This window comes from Monodelphis domestica, chromosome 1 (assembly GCF_027887165.1).
Source record: "Monodelphis domestica isolate mMonDom1 chromosome 1, mMonDom1.pri, whole genome shotgun sequence".
Classification (NCBI taxonomy): domain Eukaryota; kingdom Metazoa; phylum Chordata; class Mammalia; order Didelphimorphia; family Didelphidae; genus Monodelphis; species Monodelphis domestica.
Genome location: NC_077227.1, coordinates 337,516,909 through 337,543,809, shown reverse-complemented (window position 1 = coordinate 337,543,809; position 26,901 = coordinate 337,516,909). Strand labels below are relative to the sequence as shown.

General features: G+C 42.3%; 2 protein-coding genes and 1 long non-coding RNA gene across 5 annotated transcripts; 1 reads left to right on the top strand and 2 right to left on the bottom strand.

Annotated features, from left to right (window-relative positions):
• Positions 1–1,437: 1,437 nt before the first annotated feature.
• On the bottom strand, positions 1,438–1,827 carry SMIM33 (small integral membrane protein 33). Its single transcript, XM_056816480.1, has one exon. It carries the CDS (start codon positions 1,825–1,827, stop codon positions 1,438–1,440), a length of 390 nt encoding a protein of 129 aa, XP_056672458.1.
• Positions 1,828–1,856: 29 nt separating this feature from the next.
• On the bottom strand, positions 1,857–21,990 carry LOC130456365 (uncharacterized). Its single transcript, XR_008915114.1, has 5 exons — positions 21,793–21,990; positions 20,562–20,730; positions 2,862–2,983; positions 2,679–2,745; positions 1,857–1,986 (listed from the first exon to the last, which is right to left on the bottom strand). It is a non-coding gene; the product is annotated as an uncharacterized LOC130456365 (long non-coding RNA).
• Positions 10,036–26,901, top strand: ECSCR (endothelial cell surface expressed chemotaxis and apoptosis regulator). 3 transcript variants are annotated; one of them, XM_056811373.1, is made up of 11 exons: positions 10,048–10,169; positions 10,893–11,140; positions 16,864–16,911; positions 19,003–19,062; positions 19,510–19,650; positions 20,064–20,120; positions 23,584–23,694; positions 25,030–25,128; positions 25,692–25,728; positions 26,346–26,442; positions 26,543–26,901. In XM_056811373.1, the coding sequence occupies exons 2-11, from the start codon at positions 11,098–11,100 to the stop codon at positions 26,549–26,551; spliced, it is 702 nt and encodes a 233-aa protein (XP_056667351.1). In that variant the 5' UTR covers positions 10,048–10,169; positions 10,893–11,097; the 3' UTR covers positions 26,552–26,901. The 3 variants fall into 3 exon arrangements, with proteins under 3 accessions (XP_056667352.1, XP_007473770.2, XP_056667351.1); XM_056811374.1 differs by lacking the exon at positions 10,893–11,140 and having other exon boundaries at positions 10,036–10,169; positions 19,543–19,650; XM_007473708.3 differs by lacking the exon at positions 10,893–11,140 and having other exon boundaries at positions 10,036–10,169.

Genomic DNA, 26,901 nt, shown 5'->3' with positions numbered 1-26,901 from the left:
TCAAATCTAGTCTTAGACATTTCCCAACAGTGTGACCCTGGGCAAGTCACTTAATCCCCATTGCCTAGCCTTTACCATTCTTCTTCCTTGAAACCAGTATACAATACTGATTCTAAGATGGAAGGTAAAGGTTAGGTTTTGTTTGTTTTAAAGTATAACATTGGGGCAGGTAGGCAGCTCAGTAGATTGAGAGCCAAGCCCAGAGATCCTAGGTTCAAATCTAGCCTCAGACACTTCTTAACTTAACCCCAGTTGCCTAGGCCTTATTGTACTACTACTGCCTTGAAACTGATACGCACTATTAATTCTAAGACAGAAGGTAAGGATTATTAAAAAAAGGAATGTCTCCTTGTCTTTTCATTTTGCCCTTCAGCATCTTATCTAATTCACTTCCTGCTGACCACTCTTGCTGTCCCCTCCTAGCTTCCCTTACTTCTCCTAGCAGGGACTCCTCTCCATTCCCATCTATAACCCAGACTTTCTTCTTTTCTGCTGTTTGTAGGTTTTAAGGGAGAGGATCCAAGACTGATACTCTTAGACTCCTGGCAAAGCAGACAAGTGTTTGTGTACAATTCTTCCCTAAGCCAAACCCAGCAGGATACAGAGGGACAACAGTCAAACTCCTCTAACCTTCCCTTTGCTGAAAAGGGAAGGCTAGTTGTCAACCCTGGCTACTTAGAGCTAGCTCCTGCAGCCTCTTGACGTCTGGGGATTTTGAAGGGTTCAGAGATACTCTAAGAGATCTAGAGGAACCACTAGGTAAGCCACTATAGAAGTAGAGTTAGTAAAAAGTATTGACTCTAAGAGGATGGAGAAGAGAGGGGAATGGACACTTTTCTTCCATTCATGGTTCAAGATTAAAGCCAGCTGCAGGGGTGGGTGGAATTTAGGATTCAGTATATCTGGATTCTCCACCCCCAGTTCAACCCTGCTGGCTGGTGACTCCAATAGAATCACTTCCTTCCATAAGGTCTGGGAAAGGTAGACTTAAGGCATTGAGAAATGAGAGTCCCAGAGAGGGGAGGTGGGGAAGGGGTCATTTTCTTACCATAATATAGAAACAAAGGAGGCCAGAATGGAAGGGGAAACTGGGAGAAAGGAGTTTGGAGAAAAGGAAACTAAGGAAGAAAGTTCAGAGGCCTGGAAATTACTAGATGAGAGAGAGAAATGGGGGTTTAGGGCTAGGGAGTAGTTGCAGGAAGGATAGATGGGGATGGGAGCATTAGAAGTACACAGACTACAGTATGTTTCCAGAAGACCCTCAACTCAGCATTTATTTTCCTAGTCCCAGGAAGGACACCCCTGAAAATCATCAACTCAGGCAAGAAATTCATCTGCCCCATTCTCCATTGGCTTTGAAACCCAGATCTTCTATTCTCTTTCCTCTTAAATCTTTGTCCAACTTTGGTGGTAAGGGGAAATTGCAAGCCTTGCTCCTTATAGATATGTAAGCTCTCTAATGTTGGAATGGGTACAGAGGCTGGTAGCAGCAAGTCCAGGCTGGGTTTCCCTGTAGCTTTCTTGGGGCCCGATTCCAAGTTGAGAGCCCAGGGCCTGCCAGTGAATGAGACGGACACCACCTTCTTGCTTCATGGATGGGGGCTCCCGAGGGAGAGTAACTTGAACCTTTCGAAGCTCAGGGCCAAAGTGGACAACCATGATGATGAAGATAGCCACTAAGACAAAAAGAGTCACAATAATGGCAAGCAGAGGCAGCCCATCCCCCTTTGGTTCACTCTGATGTCCTCCCAGAGGGCTCAAGTGATCTGTCTCCTCCAGGGCTTCCTGTAATTGTCGTGGAGGGTCTCGTACAACCGAGTTGTTCATCATGGTGAAGGTAGCGTCCGGAAGACAACCTGGGAGTGAAGAGGGAGGAAGAGGCAGAAAAAGTGGAAAATGTAAGAAAGAGAAGAAAGGGCAAAGACCCAGCCAAAGTCAAGACCTTAACCAAGACCAGAGAGAAAGAAATGAGCAAAGATGAAAATACTAGGGAGCGAGTAAAAGAATCACAGGGAGGCAGAGAGGATCAGAGAGAAAGGCTTTGTTATTGCAAAGAGGTATTATTAACCCTGGCCTAAGGTCTGGCCATTTCCCTCCCCAAATCCACAGGGTAAAGGACAGAGCTGGGATTCCAATCCAGGTTTTAAGTTTCCAAATCCCAGGATCTTTTTACTATATAATGCTGTGCACTTCACTTAGAAGAATTTGGGGATCACAAAATGTCAACTACTTCTGTTAACTCCAGGAGTTAACTTTTCCTCACCCTGTGCAGTGGGCAGCTATTTCCTAAAACCCCAGGAAGAGAGGAGGCTCAGTTTTGTCTGTCAGCCCATTACTTTTCCTCCCCCATTGCTATGCTAAAGTAGAAACCGGAGGTGAGGCCGGGAAGAGGCAGAAAACACTGGCCTTTTCCCATAAGGACAAAGCAAGGCACATCAGATCGCCCCAGCCCATGGCTCTAGGCTCCTTGGGGTGCTCAAGAACAATCTGGGAAGGTCAACAGCCTAAGATCTCCTCCCCACCCCCAGGGAATGAGGTTTCCTCTGGACTTCTGCCATGAAACTCAGAATGAGAAAAAAGGAAGAGGCCCCCAGTGCCAGGGAGGGGAAGGGTGATGAAATGACAGTCCCCACAGAAGAGCAACCCTGGTGAGGGTTGAGGGGAGGAGAGGTGGTTACCTGATTATCCTGGTCCAGAGTGGGAATATGGGAAAGCTCTAGGTGCATCTTCAAGGTTGGGAGTTTCCTTTGAGACCAAAAGCATAGGAAAAGTGAACTGGTCTCCCAAGGGTTAGCTCCCCTAACCCTAAAGCTGCCACGTCTGATAAGCACACATACACACCCTTCTCACATAAAACACACCCTCATTCTCCCGCGCTTTCACTTCCGTCAGGTTCTTGTTCACAGAGCAGAGACACTCCGAGTTGGTCTGCTTCCTTCTAGTTCTTGGTCGTCCTGTATTGTTCTCTTTCTTCCTCTGAAGTCTAAAGTTCATTTACAAGACAAAAAGAACACCTTTCTCCCCGTCCTTCTCCTATATCCATTCCTGCCTTTATCTTTTCCAGGCCCGCTTTTCTCCCCCTTTTTCATCCTATCTTGGTTACTCATCCTTTTTTTCTCTATTTCTCTATATCTCTGTATTTGTCTCTCTTTGTTCTCTCTCTCTCTCTCTCTCTCTCTCTCTCTCTCTCTCTCTCTCTCTCTCTCTCTCTCTGCTCTGGTCAGCTAAAGGGCTCAGAGGTTAGAGCACCAAACCTGGAGTTTTTCAAATGTGGCCTCAGATACTTAATAGCTATGTGAACTTTGGAAAGTAGCCTAACTTTTTGCCTCAATATTCTCATCTGTAAAATGGAAATAATAATAGCACCTCCCTTCCAGGGTTGTTGTGAGGATCAAATGAGATCATATTTGTAAAGTGCTTAACACATGGTAAGTTGGTATGTAAAAAATGGCTTTGATTATTTGCAATGTCTTCACTTTTTGGTGATTGCCGTCTGAGTTCTATATTTTTATTTCTCTTTATTTTCATTTAAAGGACTCTGTGTTCTCCCTATGGAATTCTAAACCAAGAATCTTGAATCCCACCTTTGATTCTTACTAAGACAAATGAACATGCGTGCTGTCTTTATGCATCTTTACTGAGAGGCTTCTATGTGTGTCACAAAATGCCCAGAGAGGTTTCTGTCGTCTCTGGGGAGGGTTGTTTTTCAGGAAAAGTTTCGACTCTAAAAGGACAAAAGTAACCCCTCTCCCCATCCCTCATTTTCCTTTCCAACTCCACGTCAGAACGTTAGGCTTGGAGAACTGGAAAACACCGTGGGAAAGCCCAGTTCTGGGATGAAGATCGTTTGTCTCGCTACAGAACTTTGTTCTCCGGAAACAGAGGCCGGCCAAACTGTCCTTTCGCTATGACACCTGGAAAACTCTGCGGCATCTTTCCGGTGACGCATAGGTCAGCTTCACAGTAGCCACAGGGACCCCGGACTGAGCGGCTCTCGGAGGTGATTGGCTGAACCAGCTCTGACGTCACAATGCTGCCTCCTCTTCGGAGCACCAATGAGAAAGCAGAGTTAACAGAAATAGGTTCCGCCTCTCTCTGACTCCACTTAACGAGCTTGGGAATCTCCATTCTGCCAATGAGGAGGGTCAGGGACCTCTGGTTGCTACCGCTTTACCCCCCTCGGAAAGAGTCAGCAGGCAAGGCTCTCCACGACCACAAATCATCAAGAGAATCCCACTGCTTAACACAGGCCATTAGGTCAAGCATCAGTCAATTTACAAACACGTATTAAACTATAAGTATTATATACTCTGGATCTCTATTCTGAGAGACTGAACATTGATAGCTGTCCTCAGACATATATTGGTTTTGTGACTCTACATGAGTCATTTAACTTTTTATTGTCCCAGGAAGCTCTAAGACTCTTTCAGTTTCATCTCAGGTACATATGTAAAGAGAGTTTCTTCATTTGACATTCCCTATTCCAGTGAAATCCTAGATCTGGTCCACGGGGGGAAAAAATATTCCAGGCACTGTGCTAGGCACTAGGGATACAGATAAAATAGACAGTCCTTTCCCTCAAGGAATTTACACTGTATCAGGAAGCAAAACCCTGCTTCCTGACTCCTTCAAATGGCTAAGCTTCACTCCCTAAAAATCAAAATTGTGAGACACAATAAAGATCATGAAAGCTTGGGAAGAGGGTGAAATTGCAATCTAACCACTGAGGGTATGGGGTGGGTTCTTTCTTATTTATTTATTTACTTATTTAAATAACAAATTTCTACATAACTTTCCCCAAGTTATATGATCCATATTGTTTCCCTCCCCACTCCCCAGCACTGACAAGCAATTCACTTTGGGTTATACATGTATTATCATGCAAACCATTTCCATATTAATCATTTTTAAGTGAATAATCTTACAAAACCAAAACCCTGATATGGGTTATAAGCTTTTCCTGGACAGCCACAAACCCCTGAGGTGTCCCAGGTCAAAGAGCACATAAGGGATTCCTTTTCATTACACCCCTGCAGTGCTGAAGGAAGGTGACCTTGAGCAACAGAAACCATAAGGGGTTTCTGAGAGAGATATTCCTGTTAGCCCCTCCCCTAGCTTTTTGATAAGTACAGATATGCACCTCTTAGTTTGCTTCTGTTTGTATCTCAGCACTGCACAGTTCACACACACACACACACACACACACACACACACACACACACACACACACCTTTTGTCTTCAAGGCATAACACATCACTCCATCAACCCATCTGGTCACATAGTCTCTGTTGTCAAAAGGGTATAAGAATCCTGAACTCCATCTCTTCAAGGAGGTGGTTTTTTTTACCTGCACCTGCCTCCCAGTCATTTAATTCAATAAATTCAACTTAATAAAATTCTCTATTTTAATTTTTTTAAATTTTATTTATTTTTAATTTTATTTGGTCAAAGTTTTCAGATAAAGAAATCAAAACTATTAATAAGCACATGAAGAAGTGCTCCACATCTCTTATAATCAGAGAGATGCAAATCAAAACAACTCTGAGGTATCACCTCACACCTAGCAGATTGGCTAACATGACAGTTATGGAAAGTAATGAATGCTGGAGGGGATGTGGCAAAGTAGGGACATTAATTCATTGCTGGTGGAGTTGTGAACTGATCCAGCCATTCTGGAGGGCAATTTGGAACTATGCACAAAGGGCGATAAAAGAATGTCTACCCTTTGATCCAGCCATAGCACTGCTGGGTCTGTACCCCAAAGAGATAATGGGCAAAAAGACTTGTACAAAAATATTCATAGCTGCGCTCTTTGTGGTGGCCCAAAACTGGAAAATGAGGGGATGCCCATCAATTGGGGAATGGCTGAACAAATTGTGGTATATGTTGGTGATGGAATACTATTGTGCTCAAAGGAATAATAAAGTGGAGGAGTTCCATGGAGACTGGAACAACCTCCAGGAAGTGATGCAGAGCGAGAGGAGCAGAACCAGGAGAACATTGTACACAGAGACAAACACACTGTGGTATCATCGAACGTAATGGACTTCTCCATTAGTGGTGGTGTAATGTCCCTGCACAATCTGCAGGGATCAAGGAGAAAAAAACACTATCCAAAAGCAGAGGACAAACTGAGGGAATAGAAACACCGAGGAAAAGCAACTGCCTGACTACAATGGCTGAGGGGACATGACAGAGGAAAGACTCGGAGCGAACACTCTGATGCAAATACTAACAACATGGCAATGGGTTCAAGTCAAGAACACATATGATACCAGTGGAATCACACGTCGGCCACGGGGGGTGGGAGGGAGGAAAAGAAAATGATCTTTGTCTTTAATGAAAAATGCATGGAAATGATCAAATAAAATACTATAAAATTAAAAAAAAATTTTATTTGGTCAATTTCAAACATTATTCCTTGGTTACAAGAATCATTCTTTCCCTCCCCTTCCCCTGCCCTTCCTGTAGCTGACTCGCAATTCCACTGGGTATTACATGTGTCCTTGATCAGAACCTATTTCTATGCTGTTGATGTTTGCACTAGGATGTTCATTTAGAGTCTACATCCCCAATCATATCCCCATCGACACATGTAATCAAGCAGTTGTTTTTCTTCAGTGTTTCTACTCCCACAGTTTTCCTCTGAATGTGGATAGTGTTTTTCCCTCCAATTTGTTCTGGATCACTGCATTGCTACTAGCAGAGAAGTCCATTACATTCGATTGTACCACAGTGTATCAGTCTCTGTGTACAATGTTTTCCTGGTTCTGCTCCTTTCGCTCTGCATCAATTCCTGGAGGTCATTCAAGTCTCCATGGAATTCCTCCACTTTATTATTCCTTTGAGCACAATAGTATTCCATCACCAACATATACCACAATTTGTTCAACCATTCCCCAATTGAAGGGCATTCCCTCATTTTCCAATTTCTTGCCACCACAAAGAACACAGCTATGAATATTCTTGTACAAATCTTTTTCCTTATTATCTCTTTGGGGTACAAACCCAGCAGTGCTATGGCTGGATCAAAGGGCAGATAATCTTTTATCGCCCTTTGGGCAGAGTTCCAGAATGCCCTCCAGAATGGTTGGATTAATTCACATGGAGTCTGGCATTCTTGGGAGAGCATCCCTTCCCAGCTCAGGTTTTTATCTCAAGCTCTCCCACAACCCCAAAATATATATCCAAATAAAAAAGTGATAAATCATATATATATTCATTTGCATACCTACTCCAACAGTTCTTTCTCTGGAAGTGGATAGCATTCTTTTCCATAAGTCCTTAGAATTGTACTGGATTATTATTGTATTGCCATTAGTAGCTAAGCCTATTATATTGTAGTTACTGTGCACAATGTTCTACTGGTTCTGCTTATTTCGCTCTGCATCAGTTCATGTAGGTCTTTCCAGCTCTTCCTGAGATGATTCTGTTCATTCCTTACAACACAATAATATTCCTTCACCATCAGATACCACAAGAGGCAGGTTCTTTTTCCTGAGAGGTGTGTTCTTTTAGGGAAAAAGTAAGTCCTTTCAGGGAACCTGGACTAGATGCCATCTCTTACTCTAAATCTATGCTTATATTTTTGTTTCTGTTTCTCTCTTGTTGGGAATTCTCATATATTTCATAATTGGGAACCACCTCTTATTTTAGAAAGAAGCAAAACCTTACTCTGGAGATTAATCTTCCTTGTCTGAAGAAAGCTTTATCATATCAAAAATGAAACCAAAGATAGGCCTGCCTGCCACATTTTCTTTCTGTCATTTTCCTCTAGGTTGACTCAGGAACATCTTACATTGTCTCCCTCACAGTTCAGATACAAGAAGGTCTCTTTTTCTATCAGAAACCTCAGGGAAAGGAAGGGGAATATCTCACTGATTCTGTTCCAGATGGGCCCTCAGCTGTGGTTCTGAACAGAAGGAACAGTCTTTTTCTCCTCTCCTAAGCCTCCACAGATGAGATGGAGCTTGGAGAACATGGATTAAGGAAGAAACTCTGGTTCTCCCAACCAGTAATCATATCTTTAGTAAGGTCATCAAACCGGTTTACCCCAGTTTTCTCAACTGTAAAGTGGAGATGATAATATTATCTACTTTGCAGGGTTGTTGTGAAGATCAAATGAGATGGTGTTTATAAAAATGCCCTTAACATTAAGCATGGCACATAGTAGGCACTGTATAAATGCTTATTCCCTCCTTTCTTTTAATTGAGAATTTTTAAAACACTTCACTAACCTTAAAAAAAAATTCTTCCTTTTTTTGACATCACTATAACTATGCTCCCTCTCCCTACCCAAATCCTTCCTGCCTAGAGTAAAGGGGAAAAAAAAAAGCAAAACAACCTTGTAACAAACATAGTCAAGCAAAAGAAGTCCACAGATTGGTCATATCCAAAAACTTATGTCCCATTCTGTACTGTGAGTCCATAACCTTTCTGCCAGGAGGTAGATACTACACTTCATCATTGGCCTTTTGGAGTTATGATTGGTCATTAAATTTATTGGAATTCCAAAGTCTTCCAAAGTTGTTTGTCTTTTGGGGGTTGTGTTATTATCCTAGATTTGCTTGAAGTTCTAGAATGCTAAAATGTACTTTTAGGCAGGTATTCTTTTTTCTTTGAATTTGAATTATAATCTCATTTCCATCCTAATTAAAGAGCCATTCTTGTATATCTTTGGTACATTTGAATCTCTATATCTCTTCTTATTTTTGTTTAATGTTTTCTTGAATAAATAGGCTTATTCACTATTCCTGATGGTCTTTTGAGTAATTGTGGGAAGGAACTAAGTTTTCAAGTGTAAATTAAGGTATACACTTTTTCTTAAAAGTAACCAGAGGAGCAGCTAGATAGAGATGGATAGAGAATGAATAGTGAATATATAGAGAATAGATAGAGTATATAGGATAATGGACAGTAGACAGAGATCCAGGCCTGGAATCTGGAGGTCCTGGGTTCAAATCTAACTTCAGACATTTTATACCTATGTGGTTCTGGGCAAGTCACTTAAATTCCAACTGCTTAGCCCTTACTGCTCTTCTGCCTCGGAACCAAAACAGTAGTGATTCTAAGACAGAAGGTAAGGTTTGTTTTTGTTTTGTTTTGCTTTTAATCTGACCATGGAAGCAAATTTCCTTCTGAATCTTGTAGCTTAAGATTTGTAGTTTTAGATCAGAGATATTTAGAGGAAATGATTTTATTTAGTTTGCCAATCAGAGACTAGAAGAAATTGTGCCCACCCTGAGCATTACTCCTGGGACCTACCTGCTCCTCCCCACTCAACGCATAGTCGTTGGCTCTCTTCTCTACATGAGTGATCCAGGTCTCAGATCATATCTAGCTATGCCACCCATGACCAAATTGCTTTCCAGAATGGCTGCACCAATTTGCATCTAGGTATGAGGTAGAATCTCAGAGCTGTTTTAATTTACATTTTCCTTATTATTAGTGATTTGGAGTACTTTTCCCAATGTCCATTGATAGGTTGGACTTTTACCTTTGACAGTTGCCTATTCATAGGCCTTTAACTAATTCTGTTGGGAAATAGTTCTTGTTCTTATATATTTTAATCAATTCTTCTTTTCTTTTTCCCAACAAATTCTAAGAGAAAGGGAAAGGGGTTAGAATAACTCTCCCTAAGCAGAAAGGTAGGGCTTTGGGGTGGGGATGGCAAACTTGTATGAGAATAGAGCCCCAGAATAAGAAGACCTAGGTTGAAAAGCAACAGGAAGGCTTGAGGGTAGAAACCAAGAAGAGTTTCCCAACTGGATTAGATATCTGAGGCAAAATGATGGAGAATTTAGAGCACTAGAGAGAATAGAGAGTAATTGGGTCACCACTCTATATGAAATGTCTCCCCCCTCACATTCCTGGGGCCTCAGGTCTCGGTCAACAATGCCTTGCATCCTTCTAGCCCCTGGCTGGACTAGCACAGTCTGATGGAACCAACCCCCCACCCCCCTTGGATCCAATCTGTTTCCTTCTATTCTTTGACAGGAAGCTCCCAGAGAGCCAGCTACCCCCAATCTCAGCCCCACCCCAGCACTCCCTCTCTCCTCCTCATTATGGACAGAGCTTCCCTTGAACTGAAAGGCAGCAGGACCAGTGGATATGAGAACAATCAGAGCCCAGTTATGTTTGGGGATCATAAGTTACATTCTGTTCCAAGGTAAGGAATGCTTTTTTTCTTCCTCTAAATGTTGATAAACTGAGGGCCCAAGGAGGGTGGTCCTCATAGATTCTAGAGGATCACACCCATTTCACCCATCCAAGAAAAACATCTCTTAATTTTTCCTCCATCAGAGAAGCCTAGGGATCAGCTCACTATTGGGTGATAATAACTGTGGACATGTGGGGTATATTCCCAAAGTCATATACAGACGGGGAAACCCTGGCCTGCTGACCTTACCCAGGAGAGAGAAGGCAGCACAGACCTGGGTCCCTATGAAGCTGCATGTCTGGACTTTCAAATGGGGAAAGGTTGTATTTCCCTACCCAATGGCACGAGGTCAGCAACACACAAGACCTTCTAGAATTTGCTCCCAAACCAAATAATTCCAGTCCTGGGGTGAGAGGGAGGAAAGGGAGAGAGATATTTCCTTGCCCTCCCTCTGTCCCACAAATTATAACTCCAAATTGATAACTATGGGGATGTAGGAAGCTGAGGGGATGTTTATACCCTAGATAATGATAGTCCTGGGGAATAAAGACTAGTGTTTGAGCCCTCTGATGCTTGGTCCTTAGAGGAAGCTCTTCCTTAGTCCTGGGTGCAGGGCCTGTTGTTAGTCTCCGAGACACATCAAATCCTCTGCCTCCAAAAAGCCAAGGGGCCAAGTTTTATTTCTTAGATCTGAGAACTACTCAATATTGACTTATGGTTTCATGCTTCCAGGGAGGCACTGATCCTGAACCATACAGCAGAAGGGACTAGGGTTAGAAGGAAGAACTTTCCTCTAGGGAAGTGACTGACCCTTTGAATCAGAGACTAACGAAGACCATGACACAAGGCCAGAGTCAGCTTCCCTGGAGTTCTTAAAGAAGTGAATTCATCTTTCTTATCCTGGGCTGGAGGAGCTGATCTTTATGGAGGCAGGAGAATGGATGTGATGACTCTAGAGGGTCCCTGTTTTATTATTAAAGGTCAGCATCACAGAGATAAGAATAAAACTGTTCAGTCTTTCCCTGCCTCTTGTGAACAGCTAGTTAAGGCATTAGCGGCTTCCTAATTAGGGAGCCATTGCTGGGAATTGAGAAAAGGTCCTGGAGACTGTGACTCACAAGTTCAGGAACTTCCCTTTAGTCCCTTCCCCACCCCCCCTCCCACATTAAGTATAGGGCCTGGGCAGCCAGTGCTTTGGGGAAGCAGTCAAGAAAAGAGATTTGCTTTGGAGAACCCTTCCTCAGGACAACGGGCCCTATATTCCTGGAAGAACCTGCCCTGTTTGCTCTACTCACTACCAAATGCTGTGTCCAGTAGCTTGGTCTCCCAGCAGAAAACTGGAAAATCCCTGGGGCTGGGGGTCATATTGATCTCCACAGTCTGATGTAGGGGCAGAAGCTGTGCCGTATTCACTAAGCATCTCTGGAAACAGGCAGGAATATCCTGGGTGGCATCCTCATTTCCAGCCCTGGGTTATAGGCTTTGGGAAGAAAGGAGAGTGGCTCGAGGAAGAAGCTGGAGATGACACAAGTGGTTGGGTAGTCTGCTATACTGAATAGCTTGTTGCTCTGTCCCTGGACTTCTGTTGGGGATGGGGTTGGGGGCAAGCAGGAGTTATGTCTGGGGCAGGTATATGGCTGGTATGTAATATTTCTAGATTGGTGCAATGAAATTAAAAGGTGAGCATGCTAGGGGGCACCATTTTAAACTCTGGCTTCTGCTAGAGTGTTGATGGTATTCAGGAAAACAAAGCTGGAAGAAACTCTTAGAAATCTTTCTGTCTAATATTGTCATTCCCCCTTTCCCAGCTCTGACTGAGGGGAAGTAAGGCAGAGTGGTTGGTGATTAGCAGGGAGTTTGTCCAGAGGCATCATCATTCTCATACTGGACTTCATTCTCTTGCATACATCATAGAACCCATTGACAGTCTTCTCAAGATATTAACTACCCACAGGAACAAGGCGAGGGGAGATATACTTTGTTCCTTTACTCTTTACAGGACATAGTATGCATGCTACCTTCAAAAAATTCAACAAATGTTAAACTCCTACTGTGTGCAGTAGGTACTGAGGTATTATGACAATGGAAACAAGATTGTGTTTAGACTCAAAGAGCCCAGGTTCTGATGCCATCTCTAGCAATTACTACCTGTATGACCTTGTATAGGTTACTTAGCAGTTCTCAGTTATTTCATCTTTCCCCAAACTGTCCTGGCCCTCTACTTTTCTCTCCCTATATTGTCATCTGATCAGTTCCCATAGGTTTAAGTTGTCATCTCTATGCAGGTCTAGGTATCCATCCCCAGGTTCTCCCCTGAGCTTCAAGTCCAGTTCACAAATCACCTATTGGACATTTCAAACTGGATGTTCTAGAGACAACTCAAACTCAACATGTCCAAACCAACTCCTTATCTTTCCCTACAAGCCTATTCCTCTCCCAGAATTCTCTGTTTCTCTCCAAGGCACCACCATTCTTCTCAACTCCCAGGTTCCTAACTTGATTCCTCATTCATCTCATCCTACAAGTCCAATCAGTTGCCAAAACTCATTTCTACTTCTGCAATATATCTCCACACATACAATCACTTCTGTAAGCCAGGTCCTCATCACTTCTTGACTAGATTATTGCAACAGCCTCTTCATTGGTTTCTCTGCTTCAAATGTCTCCCACTCTAATCTATATACATCCTCCTTAAATGTTGATCTGACCATGTCGTTCTCCTATTTAATAAACTATTATCTCTTGAGAAAAATATAAATTTTGTTATGAAGCCCTTTACAAAGAAAAGAGAAGTCCTTTACAACTTGATCTGAATCTTTTCAGCCTCATTAAACATCATTCACCTCCTTCATTCTGTGATCCAGTTACCCCCGTTTCCATGTCTTGGCATTGGCTGGTCCCCATTCCTGGAATGCCCTCCCTCCACACTTGCTTCATAAAATCCTTCTCTTCTTCAAAACCCATCTCAGACATCATCTTCTACATGAAAATTTTCCATGATCCATCCATCCATCCCTTCCACTGCTAGTACCTTTCCTTCCTAACTACCTTGTATTTAGCTGCCTTATGTTTGCATTGATTGTCTTTATGTTTATCCTGGATTTGTTGCTCTCTATGTTAGAGTATAAGGTCTTTGAGAGTAGAAATTGTTTTATTGTTTGTATTTTTATCCCCAGTTCCTAGTATGGTAAATACTTGTTAAATGATTGTACTATAAAATGGAATGTTGATTAGATAAATTCTGAAGTCTCTTCCTGCTTTGAATTTATTATTTTTAAAATATACAATTCCATCTTTATTTATGTGTATAATCTGCACAGTTTTGTGGAAAGGTGGTGAATTCTCAGTGTTTCCCTAGAAAATTAAGGACTTAAGTTTGAAATACAGAAAATAATTTATTTTTTAAAGTTTTTTTTTTAAGATTTTTTTTAAGTCAGGGATCTTAATTTTTTATGTCATGTTATATTATAATAAGTTAGTCATAATCAAAATAGAATTTTTTCTCCATCCAAGTTCAAAGATCCATTGAAATTTATTCAAAGACCCCTGATTTAAGAACCTCTACTTTAAAGGATGTATATGGTAGATACTGGGAATACAGCAATGCAAGTATAACCTGTCCTCAAAGAGTTTATAGTCTAATGAAGAGGAGGATAAGATAAACACACAGATAACTATAAGGTCAAATGTGATAAGTATCAAGGATGGAATCAGAAAGAGTGCTATGAGAAATTAGATGGAAAAAAAAAGGAAAGAAATTGGACGGGCAAATCTACTTCCAAATGGAGCCATCAGGGAAGACAAAAGAGGAGGGGACACCTGAGCTGGCCCTTGAAGTAAGGGAAAGACATCATCAACAGCTGGATATGGGGAAGGGGAGAGTCAATTCTAGACACAGAAGACAACCTGAGCAAAGGAACAGAACGAGATAAGAAGGGGAAATAATAAGATTTCAGTTTAACTGTAGAGTATATGAAAGTAGTAATAGGGTTGGAAAAGCAGGCAGGAGCCAGCTTGGGGAGGGTCTCCAATATGTTTTGTACTGTGTAAAGGGAATTTCATCCCCTCCCCCTCCTGGACTGTCCATCTACTTCCCACATCCTACTTTGTGAGCGAATGTGAACACACAGGCATACATGTGGGGATGGAAAATAAAAGGGTGTGGTGCGGGACCCACAGGGTCTCTACTTCCCTGGACGAAGCACGAGAGGTGGACCGAGAGGCATGTAGGAGGATCAACATGTGGTCAGACTTAGAGTAGAGAAATAGACTTTAAACCTCTACCCATCTGCTTTCTTTATTTCAAGTGATTATTAATAAATTCTACAGAAAATAAGAACCTGGAGTCATTAATTTAAATCTAACAGTACATAGTATGGCTCTCAAGGATTATGTGTTGAATCAGTGTTTGGGTGACTGATTAAGGAGTCTCAGAATGGAGAAGCTTCTTGGGCTGTCAGAGTCCTACTAAGGTCATTGCATTTATGCCTCTGGCTCCCCATTGATATCTGACAGCTCCTCACCTGTCCTTAAATAACTTCCCTCCAGGGAAGGGGCTACAGTTGTGGCAAGGAGGAACAGTGACCATGGAAACCCAGCCCCATGGTTTGGAGGAGCCTAGGGCTGTGAACAATGCAACAAACCAAGTGGAAGGCCAGTGGAGGATGGCAAAAATTTAAAGAAAATAAACACATCAGGCAAGCTGCATGTTGGCACTCAGTCGCAGATCTTTCTCCCTGATCTCTCCTACTCTGAGTTGGGCAAACCTGGGCCCCTTAGTAACTTCTCTTAACTCTTGAGTAGCCCACGGAGGAGGAGTCCTAGGCCAGAGAACAGAACTCAGTTTCAGGTTGGGCTGGAGTAAGGGAACCCTCAACTGGGTGGTTCCATTTCCCCACTTTGTTTTTCTTTCAGTTATTCACATGTTTTGAGGATGATTTCATTGTATAAAATGAGGAAATGTTCTGGGCAAACATAGCCCAGTAAACACACACACACACACACACACACACACACACACACACACACACACACAGAGGCAGACACGCACAGACACAGACACACAGACATGCAGATGCACATAGACACACACAGACACACACATCCTTGAAGGGTACTCCTGAAAAGTTGGGTTGGCATTAGCCATTTCTACATTCTTTTCCTTTCCTAGGATTTTATTTCCCTAATTGTCTCCTTTTCCTTGTATAAGAAAAGACAGCTCTTCCAGGTATGAAATAAAGATCTTTGTCTGGTTGGAGAGGGAGGAAATAAGCATTTATTAAGTATCTGTTATGTGCCAGACACTGTGTTGTATTTTACAAATATCTCTTTTGGTAATATCTGGATAATAATTTGGTAGCTCAGAGTTTTTTTTTTAATTATTAAATTGACTGGTTGAACGATGGTCTGCAAAATTGTCCAAATATTTCCATGTTCTATGTATATTTTTATATATAAGTCAAAAGGAGAACATATAATATGGGGTGGGGTGAGGATGAAGCATTGGAAGAGGATGGGAAGGAGGAAGAGAGGGAAGAAGAGGAAGATGTTGGAATCCAGATTTTCCTGAGCACCAAAAATGGGATGTTTTGTGGTTTTAAGAGGATGGGAAGGACTTACAAGGACAGACTCTGAGGGGTCACCTAAGGTCACTTAGATTAAGCTAGCTTCTTCAGCTAGATGACCGAGCACAGAAAAGTAGATCACTGTATGGTTACTAAAAAAGGAAACCAAAGCCTCAGGAGAAAAAAGGGAATATATGTTCCCTGGTTTTAAGAACAGTTTTCAAAATGGAAGCATTTATGTGAAGCTGGTTTCTATATTCTTCTTATTCTTTTTTTTGTTAAACCCTTACCTTCCATCTTGGAGTCAATACTGTGTATTGGTTCCTAGGCAGAAGAATGGTAAGGGGTAGGCAATGGGGGTCAAGTGACTTGCTCACGGTCACACAGCTGGGAAGTGTCTGAGGCCAGGTTTGAACCTAGGACCTCCTGTCTCTAGGCCTGACTCTCCATCCACTGAGCCACCCAGCTGCCCCCTGGTTTCTATATTCTAAGAGACCTTGAATTTACCATGTAGGCAGCTCTTCCCAACTAGAAGAAGGTAGATTCTAAAGCGAATGTGGACTGAAAGGTGTCCCAGCATTCTAAGCCCTATCCTTTCTAGACATCTCATTCATCCTTTGCCACTTTTCTTTTTCTTTTTTTTTAAACCCTTACCTTCCGTCTTGGAGTCAATATTGTGTATTGGCTCCAAGGCAGAAGAGTGGTAAGGGTAGGCAATGGGGGTCAAGTGACTTGCCCAGGGTCACACAGCTGGGAAGTGTCTGAGGCCAGATTTGAACCTAGGACCTCCCGTCTCTAGGGCTAGCTCTCAATTCACTGAGCTACCCAGCTGCCCCCCCTTTGCCACTTTTCTATGGAGTCGAGCAAGGGTGACTCTCTCCATGCTACATATAGGGCTACTGAGGCCCAGAGAAAGGGTCAATGAGTTAACTATGATTCCATAATTAATTCATTTTTAGAGCCAGGATTCAAATTCACATCTTCCAACTCCACAAGTAGGATTTGTCCACATGTAGGAGTTTTCATTTCTTAGACAAGGTTTTCAGGAGGCCAAATGGGTTGAGTTCCCCATGGCAGGACCCAACAGGCACTGGCACTGGTGCTTGTTCTAGCTTATCATCCTTTGCTTACTTTCCTAGGTGTCTTCTCCCAAAGCTCACGAGCTCAGAGCCCTGGATTTCAGCAGGGTAAGGCAAAAACAATGGGGGGATTAGGGGTGCTGCCAAGGAGCTCATATGCACTATAACAGGGTCCCCAGGGTTAGAGGTGGTGAGTAGCCTACTGAAGCCCTGAAAGGCCAATGAGGGAGTTCAAGTCTGATCAGGGACATTTTCATTCTCTGCCAATTCAAGCCAGTTTGGGAGGGCACTATGGGAAAGGGGGGGAGGGGCCAGGGGCTGGGGTGTTTCATTTCAATATTCATGGAGTCCATCCTCTAAAGTCCAACCTCACTGTGGTAGAGAAATGAATCTGGGTTTTCAAAGCCTTGGCTGATGGAGGGCAGCTTCTCTTAGGTCCTACCAAGTTAGTAGAGAGGGTTTCTGATCTGGCCCAGGGATAGGTAACAATAATAGCTAGTGTATATAAAAATATATTATGCACATTTTATAGATGTAGTATAATATAATTATATGTATATCATACATTTTTGAGATGTCATATAAGATTTACTTTACATATTACATAGTATAATATAATAGATAGGAGATTATATATATGAAATACCTAGTCTGTCAGTGAGTAAACACTTACTAATCCCCTATTGTGTGCCAAGCACTATGCTAAGTGCTAGAGATGCAAATATAGGAAAAAGACAGCCCCTGCCATCGAGGAGTTTAAAGTCTAATGGGAAATGAGGCAGTCTCTGCGAATGCCTCAAGGAGAAAGAGACAGAAAGGATAGTAGATAGGATTCCGTGGGGGGCGTGACGGAGCCAAGTAGGAGATGGCAGAAATGAGTCAGAAACCAGGCCGTATTGATTACAATGGAGCCACAGTAGACCTCCGATCTCTGGACCACACAAAGGCATGAACCATCCAGTGATCCAAAATTAACCACCACTCAGGTCGGAGACATGATAGAGAACTTAGCTGAGAGAATTAGCCTAGGTTCTTTAAGCCAGTTGCCAAACATGAACCTTATGGCTCAGAGAATAGGGTGCAGGTAATAGGATGAATTAGAAAGAGCTAGGTATTAGCAGTGGAAAAGAAAGGTGCCTGGCCAAAGGCCAGGTCCCAGGTGAGAGAGAGATAGAGAAGGAAAGGAATTAAAGATGGAGCCAGCAAAGACAGACCTAGGTGAGAGGTAAGATCCAAGAGAGCAAGGTGACTGCTGTGGCTTCTTTTAATGTCTTTGACATGCAAATGTACCCAATACATATTGATGAATTACATAGTGTATTGCCATTGGGTAATTGTAAATTACGACAAGGTATAGGTATGGTTTTTCTTAGCCAGGTAAACACAAAGAAACCTGTTTTCCCCGCCTAACCTGGGGGAAGCTGGGATCAAGGGTTAGAGGCTTTACTAGCCATGCACAAGACTGAGCATGCTGTCTTCTAAGCCACTCTGTACATTCTAACTGTCTCCCTTGTCCATAGCTAGGTGTGGACTGCTACAGGAAAAGAGACAAAAGGAGGTTGAAAGTGCTACTGTATGCCAAGCGTGAGCTAAGAACTTTGGGAATCGAATTCCATAGCTCATCATTTAGATGATGACTGCCCCTCTCTCTCCCCACACCTTGCTAAACTGAAAAAGGATGGCAGCCAGGCTGACCGCAAGGCAATTAGATTTCAGCCAAAGCAACTCTGAAGTTCATCTCCTAAGAAGAGTTTGATCTCTAGAGATAAGGGAAGTCCCCAAATTGAAGAAATAAAAAGATCTTTGAAACTTAATAATTTAGATTGAACTTGGAGAGTTATAGAGCACTTCTCACAACTACCTTGTAAGGTGACATCATTATTTCCATTTACAGATGAGAAGACTGAGGCTGAGAGAAGTTAAGTAAGAAAAAGCACCAGAGGCATAACAGTGATATCAACCTTTGATTAATTGTTTTATGAGACATCAGTGCTGTAGCTAGAATGGAGACAGGTTCTCCCAGCACAGGTTGGACTTTCTGGTCGAGGATGAAAAAGAGGATTTTGGGCAATAGTATATACCCAGAGAGGGACCTGGGTTCCACTCTCTCCAGGGATTTCAAGTGACAGGATACCAAGAGGCCAGGGTAGGAAGATTGCCCTATCCTTTCTGAATCTAATTTGACACGTATCATTTCAGGTAGTGAGTCTCCCAGCTTCACAGCTCATGCAGCACCTCAGTCCACCACAGGCATCACAGGTAAACATGAGATCTGGCCAGGGGCTTAGGTCAGGGCCTGAACCTTCCTTGCTAGTTAAAACAGGTGGATGGGAGCATGGGGAGATGGATGGCAGTGGGGTTTTAGGGGAATAAATGTTAGGGGAGGGTTGGAAATTAGGTAGTGGGGGAAAGGCATATTATGGGGTGGAGGCGGCCTCCACTCAGGGATGTAGAGCACTGAGCTAAGTGTTTTGGGGCTTTAGGATCCAGTCCTAACCTGGTTCCAGGAATACTTATCCTTTGAAAATTGGCTAAAGCATTCCAAAAATGAAATACACCAAGTGGTAAAGCCATAGTCAAAGATGAAAGACTCTTTCTGCTTACCACCAATCTTGGAGAACTAAAGGATTCTGGGCAGTAGTTTGGGTCACCTCTGGGATATCCACCTGTGGTTCTCAGATTCCCCCCAAATGCTGATATTCACAGCATCTTTGAGGATGTCCTCATTGGTTACCACAGTGAGGGGTGAGTCATCAAGTCCGAGACCATCCACCTTGCATAGCCTCCAACCTTCTTCCTTTGGCCCTACCATGAAGACCCAGCCACAAGAAGCCACCTCTGGGCGAGGTAAGCACAGGCTGCAGGTGGGGGTTGATTGGTGCTGAATGATTCAGGGTAAGGGTAGGGATCCAAGCCCCAGCTCTGGTCTTAGGGCAGTGTTGCTCTAGGACTTGAGAACCTGCAAGGGGTTCTGGGATAAGCTGGAGGAACTGCCGAAGTGGAGAAAGAGACAAAATGCTAGTTATATTGAGGGGAAAAAATAAACTTGGGGCAATTTAAAGGGACAGAGGGGGAAAGGACTGGGTTTGGGGGGAATTGAATAAAAGAAAGGCCAGAAAAATTGGGGAAGACTCAGCCCCAACTCTGGAGAGTAGGGTCCTCCCCAGATTAGGAATGGTGCACTGGATTTGTGATTCTGCACTTCCCATATTGGCTGTATTTTGTATCATAACTAGGTCTCCTTCTCCCCTCTGCTACAGGCACAAGTGTCCCGAGTTATAAAATCCGGGAAAGATCCCAGATCCCCACTTTTGCAGGTGAGTCTCTAATTCCTGATGATGAGATATTCATCATAAGAGATCAATGGCAAATAGGGAAACTTCCTTTGGGGGCTCATCCCTTCTACCATATTCCTAGGTTGAAAAAGAATCAAGAGCAGGGAGAACTGGAAAGAAAAAAGAATTGAGATGAATTTTTGTTGGACTGAATTCAGTTCAAATTCAGTCATTAGATACAGTATCTATGCTCAATATTCTGAGAGATCTGTAATTTCAGTGATATGCATATTTCCTCCAATGACATGGATTATTACCCTTCTATAACTATGTAGAGGATCTTTGACAATTTTGCATTTAAAAAATTTGTCATTTTGTGGCCAACCTAGTGATGGATCTCCTACTTAACCAGGCTGATACTTTCCCAGGCTATCACTGGACCACACTTCATCATCATTGTCACAATATTTATGAAGTACCTACTGTATTCCAGGCAGTGTCCTAAGCCTTAGGGACACAAAGGAAGACAAAAACTTGCTCCCTTCCCTCAAGGAGCTCGCATTCTAAGTCTCTCCAACTTGGAAGATGGTTTGTCCTCTCCTGTAGGAATCCTCTGGTTGCCTCCTTGTCACAATGAGTCATTGGAGCAGTGCTTTAAAGGAGGCAAAGAAATGCATCATAAAGAATTGGATTATGTGGATAATTATCTCAATTTGCCACTTGATGTTGCATGATTAACAATAAGACGAACAACCAACAATTCAGTGGTGCCTTGGTCAGTCATTTTCAATCATGACCGACTCTTTGTGAGCCTATTTAGGGCTTTCTTGGCAAAACTACTAGAGTGGCTTACTTTTTCTTTCTTCAGCTCATTCTACAGATGACAAAACTGAGGCAAAGTGACTTGCCTAGGGTCAGACAGTTAGAAAGCCAGACAACCTCAGGAAGATGTCTTACTGATTCCAGGCCTGGCACTATCCACTGTGCCCCCTAGCTGCCAATTGGTGCCTACTATGTATAAAGTAAGCACTGTGTACATTTTGTACACCATAAGATTTAGAACTTGAAGGGACTTTATAGATCATCTTATCCAGGGATTCTTAATTTTTGTGGGTGCCATGGACCCCTTTGGGGGTCTGGTGAAAACCTCTGATCTTTCTCAAAATAATGTTTTTAAGTGTATATGATAACAAAGGAACCCAATTATATTGAAACCCTGTTACTGAAAAAATTTTTTAAACTAAATTCACAGCCCTCAGGTTAAGAATCCCTCATCTAATAATCTAATTCTCCATCTCTTAGAGATGAGGAAAGTATAGTTTAGAGACCTGAAGTGATTTGCTCAGTGCCTCAGATAGAAAGTCTCAAGAGTTAAGATGAAAATTTCAGTCCTCTGACTTCCAATCTAATGCTTCTTCCACAATATCATGGTGCCTCATAGTTTTGTGGAAGATAAAAAAGCACATCTAGGGGCAGCTAGGTGGCTCAGTGGATTGAGGGCCAGGCCTAAAGATCCTGGGTTCAAATCTAGCCTTAGACACTTCCTAGCTGTGTGACCCTGGGCAAGTTATTTAGCCTCATTGTCTAGCCTTTACCTGTCTTCTGACTTGAAACTAATTCACTGTATTGATTCTAAGATGGAATGTAAGGGCTTAAAAAGGGGGGGGAGCATATATGCAGCAATCAGAATGATTTTATTAGAAAAAGTTCTTACCTGTGTCTGTTCTGTGTTCCCATCTGTAGTCTGCCATTAAATTTTCCCTGTAGATCCATCAAGAGCCAAGAGCTCCATAGACCCTAACCAGCCTATGTTAGAATGTATTCTAAAAGTTCATGTGTCTGTTCTTTGCTGCCTGACTAGCCCACCATGGACTCCCCAACATAGCTCAAGGGTGGAGAGTTCTATAGAACCCAATCACTATGGGTAACAGTGTTTCCAAGGGAAATGAATTCTGAGTTCCAAACTGAAGGAGTTTCTGGCAGACCGGGGTGCTTCTTTCACCTTCCCCAGTTTCTGGGGGATGGGAACACAGCGCTCACTTTAAGACCCAGGTATCAAGCAAGCATAGGATGCAATACTCTTTAATGGGACCGACCAGATTAAAAATAATTAGGAAACATCTCACGAAATAAATAGAGATATAATAGGACATCCATTGTGTTAATATGTGGCTTTCTCCAAGTCAATATGTGCCCACCTACAAGGATCCTTATGGGCTGTTCAGTGGCTCTGTTTCTATTAGAATTTGATCCCATTGCTCTAAAAAAGTGGTGATAATTTCCTAAAGTACACAGTTTCCATCATGAATTTGTAAGGAAGAGGGAATTAGAAGGGAGTGAGGCAGGGCAGCTGGGTAACTCAATGGATAAAGCCAGGCTTGAAGATGGAGGTCCTAGGTTCAAATATGGCCTCGGACCCTTCCCAGCTGTGTCACCCCAAAGGGAAAGTCACTTAACTCCAATTGCCTAGCCTTACCACTCTTCTGCCTTGGAATCAATACTTAGTATTGGCTCTAAGGCAGAAGGTAAGGATTTAAAAGAAAAAGAATGAGGCCACTTTTAATGGAAGATTTGAAATCATGGTATTCATCTCTTCACCATTTTTTTTAAACCCTTACCTTCCATCTGGTTCCAAGATAGAAGAGCATCAAGGGCTAGGCAATGGGGGTTAAATGACTTGCCCAGGGTTACACAGCTAGGAAGTGTCTGAGGCCAGATTTGAACCCAGGACCTCCATCTCTGGGCCTGATTCTCAATCCACTGATCCACCCAGGTGTTCCCTCTTCACTATTTTAAAAAATAACCTTGACAATTAAATTTATACCTGTGGAAAAATAATCCCTCTTTCTTTTTTCCCTCCCTCTTCAAATCTGAAGAAATGGTATTATAGCATAGTATTCAGGAAGCTTTGTTCTGAGTCAGGAAGTCCTAGATTCAAACCCCACCTCTGACATATCCTGGCTATGTGGCCCAGGGCAAGTCACTTAGCCTTATTGTACTGGAGGCCAGCTCTAATAGAAACTAGAATATTAAACCTGATCCCTGAAGGTACATATAGAAAACTGCACATTAACGTTATTGATGTTCTATTCTATTTTTGTTTATTTTATTAAATCTTTCTGATTATATTTTAATCTGGTTGACTACATTTGGGAATGTTGCCAGGCAGGTCTGAAGTTTAGAAGACTCTTCTAGGAGTTTAAATCTGGCCTCACAAACTTTCTAGCTGTATGACCCTGGGCAAGTCACTTCACCCTGTTTGTCTCAGTTTTATCACCTGTAAAATGAGCTGGAGAAGGAGATGGCAAACCATTCCAGGATCTTGGCCAGGAAAACCCCAAATAGGGACACAAAGAGTTGGATATAACTGAACAATAAAAATAAGGGGGAAAAGGGAGTGATATCTTGTTAGGCTACGAGTTCCAGTTCTTAATTTTGCTAGAATCTTGCTCTGGATGGAATATACTGGAGCTTTCCATTGACTGCCTTTCTCACTTTATCTTAGTTACATCCTCAGACATTATTCCCAAATCAACCATAATGGACTTGAGAGCAACTGAAAAACCTATCTTGCCCACCCCAACATCTGAGACTGTGCTTACTGTGGCAGCATTTGGTAAGTTAGGAAGGAGAAGGAGAAAAGGGGTGGAAAAGGAAGACCCTAAGACTGGGATATCTTTATCTTTGGACCTGGGTTCCAATAACATCCTTAGTGGATTTGGAATCATAGAACCTGAGTTTGGATATTGGTTCTGCCCTTTACTTCCTGTATGACCAGGGTGTGTATGGGGGGGGGGGTAGGAATTACAGCCCTTCCCTAGACCTCAGTTTTCTTATTTGTTAAATAAGATCGTTGGTACAACTAAGTACAAGTAAGACTAAGTGTGCTTCTGCTTCTGGACAGACAGATGAGAGACTAGAGATGCAGAATAAGACACACATTTTCAAACCTGGCCAACATGTGGGTCTTCTAGTCAAGCTAACTTGTTCCAAAGGAAAATTTTAATTTTTAGTGGCGAGAGATCTGGGGGGGACTGAAGAAAGGAAAGTAGTAATATAGATACAAAAAAGAAATTGAGAAAGGAAGGCAGAAAAGAGCACCAGTGAAACTTTAAATAAATCCATAGAAGAGAGACTGGTGGTACAGTGATTAGGCCTGGAGCCTGGAAGGACCTGGGTTCAAATTTGACCTCAACCACATCCTAGCTGTGTGACCCTGGGCAAGTCACTTAACCTTGTTTGCCTAGCCCTTGCTTTTTTGTTTTAGAGTTGCTACTAAGAGAGAAAGTAAAGGCTTTTTAAAAAAATTAACAAACGAAAACACGGAAGTAAGTTCATAAGGAAACATGCAATCGGGACAGCTTTTGGAACCAATTTTCAGAATTTCATTAGTACTTAAAAAAATCATATATTTGATTCTTTTCTCTATTTTGTACAGACATTTTCAGGCTTGTTGGTATTTTTCAAGTTCAGGATAGCAACAAAAAAAGTCATAAAACAGAAGAAAAGACAAAAGTGAAACATTTCCTGGTCTCAAAATTTGAGTCTACAGGAATCCATTGAACAATGTCTTATCAAAACAAAATGTATCAGAAACATTTTTTGGTACTAATAAAACATTTTAAAATGAGGTGGTTGAAGTAGATGACCTCTAAACTTCCTTCTGGGTCTAGATTTACAATAATATTACATGATGTGGACCTTTTCCTACCTAAGGATTTCACTGAATTTATGAAAAGGCTTTTTTTTTTGGTGGGGGAGAGAAGTGAGCTCTTTGTGTACTGAGGGCTGAGCTCACTCTAATGCTTTGGCTCTCTTTTTCTTTCTCTTTCTTTGCCTTGTTTTTTCCCTCTCTCTTTGTTTCTTTCTTTTTTTTTTCTTTCCTGCTCTCTCTAGAGAGACTCTTTATAAATTGTGTCTCATGGTTCTCTTGACCCTCTTTCCTCTTTAGGAGTCATCACCTTCATCATCATACTGGTGGTTGTAGTGATTATCCTGGTCAGTGTGGTCAGCCTGAGGTTCAAGTGTCGGAAAAACAAAGAATCAGAAGGTACAAACTCTTGGAATTTCCTAGTCCTCTCTGCTTGATGCTTGGGAACTGGATCAATAACACTGGTTCAGTGATGCTTTAACTCAAGGGGAGGCTCAGGACAAGGGTTCCACTATGCAGATTCCCACTCAGTAGAAGGAGGCTGCATAGAAATTTGAGGGAAATGATAAAATCACCAAATAGGGATAGGGATCTGAACTTGTCTGGGCTTATGGGAATGGTAGAACTTTAAGCAGTTCTTAACCTGAAGTATGTAAACTTGTTTTTTTGTTTGTTTTTAAATATTTTGACTTTATTTCAACATAACTGATTTCCTTGGTAATCTTATGTATTTTATTTTGTACATTTAAAAACATTATTCTGAGGAGTATATAGCTTTACCAGATTGCTGACATGGTCCTTGACATACACAAAAAGTTCAAGACCCTTGCTTTAGAAGGAGGCTGTAAATAATCAAAAGGAAAGCCCTCAAGTAGTCACTAAATTTGCCCTGGAGGGGGACCTTGGTTGGTTTTGGCGCACCAAACTGTGTCTCCTAGACTGATATCTTTATCTCCTTGTAGACCCCCAGAAGCCAGAGAACTGTGGAATGTCTGAAAGGTATGAACATCAGGGGAATGTCAAATTAGCCCCAACTAGATCCATGAAAAGAAATATTTTTCCAGGAAAGGTCAGGGGACTGTCTGACAGGGAGGGGTAAGGGTGGGGATTATGGGAAGGAAGTGAGTGAAGCCCTGGGATTGACAACAGGTGGGGTACCACCAAACAGAGCTGCAAGAGGTGGGGGTGGGTGGGTGGGGAGGAAATATAAGCCTTTCCCAAAGTCCTTAGGGCAAAGCTCAGGTTTGACCTGCACTAATACACTAATTATAACTGGTCTCCACCCTAAGCTTTCAAGTTATCAACTAACTTTGGATCCCATACATAGAAATTTTGGTATTGACCAGACTTGGGGCATTGGTCAAGGCGGGGAGGTGGGAAGGTCCTGGGGGAGGATGTGTGTCCCTATCTGTTCTGTCTCAGGGCTGAGCCACTGCAGACTTTTCATAAAATGACATCGGATTCTGGAAAAGCAACATTCAAGCACTCAATCAAAGAGTGCAAGGTTTAACAGTCTCAACTCCAGTCCCAATGTTCCCCTTCTCTATGTGTCTTTCCAACTGTCACCTCTTCATAAGGGAGACTTTTTAATTTTACTTCTTCCTGTTCCCTTGTAGCTCTACAGCCATTGGGGAGAAGGACACCAGCATCACCCTCATCTCTATGAAGAACATCAATTCAAATAATAACAAGGGCAGCTACACAGAAGAGAAGGTTTGACTTTCTCAATGTCCTCTTTCTCTTGCCCTAAAGCATCCCATTCATCTTCTTGCTGCTGAGCAGAATGGCCTTGACTGAGTATCATTTTTTGCAGGTTCTATAAAGTTGAGCCTCAGTAACAAGGACCCAGGAAGCAGCTACTCCATGACTATGATGTGGATTATTGGACTGATGTGGGAAGGAATGAAAGGCACGATGCATTCTATTCAAATTATTTCATTTCAAATCCATACTTGAATCTCAAAGGACATAAACCTGTTTAAATCTGAGAGCAGAATCTCCCAATTTTGAATATAAACAGTAACTTCAGAAACATACCTTGTTCCTCCCACTTCCTTGCGGTTGGAGAGAAGAGACATCTACAGGGCAGGGGACAAATAGGTCTTTTGTTTGGAGTAGAGAATATTTGTACTTTTCACTTTTAATAGAATTAAAATTATTTTTTGGTCTGCA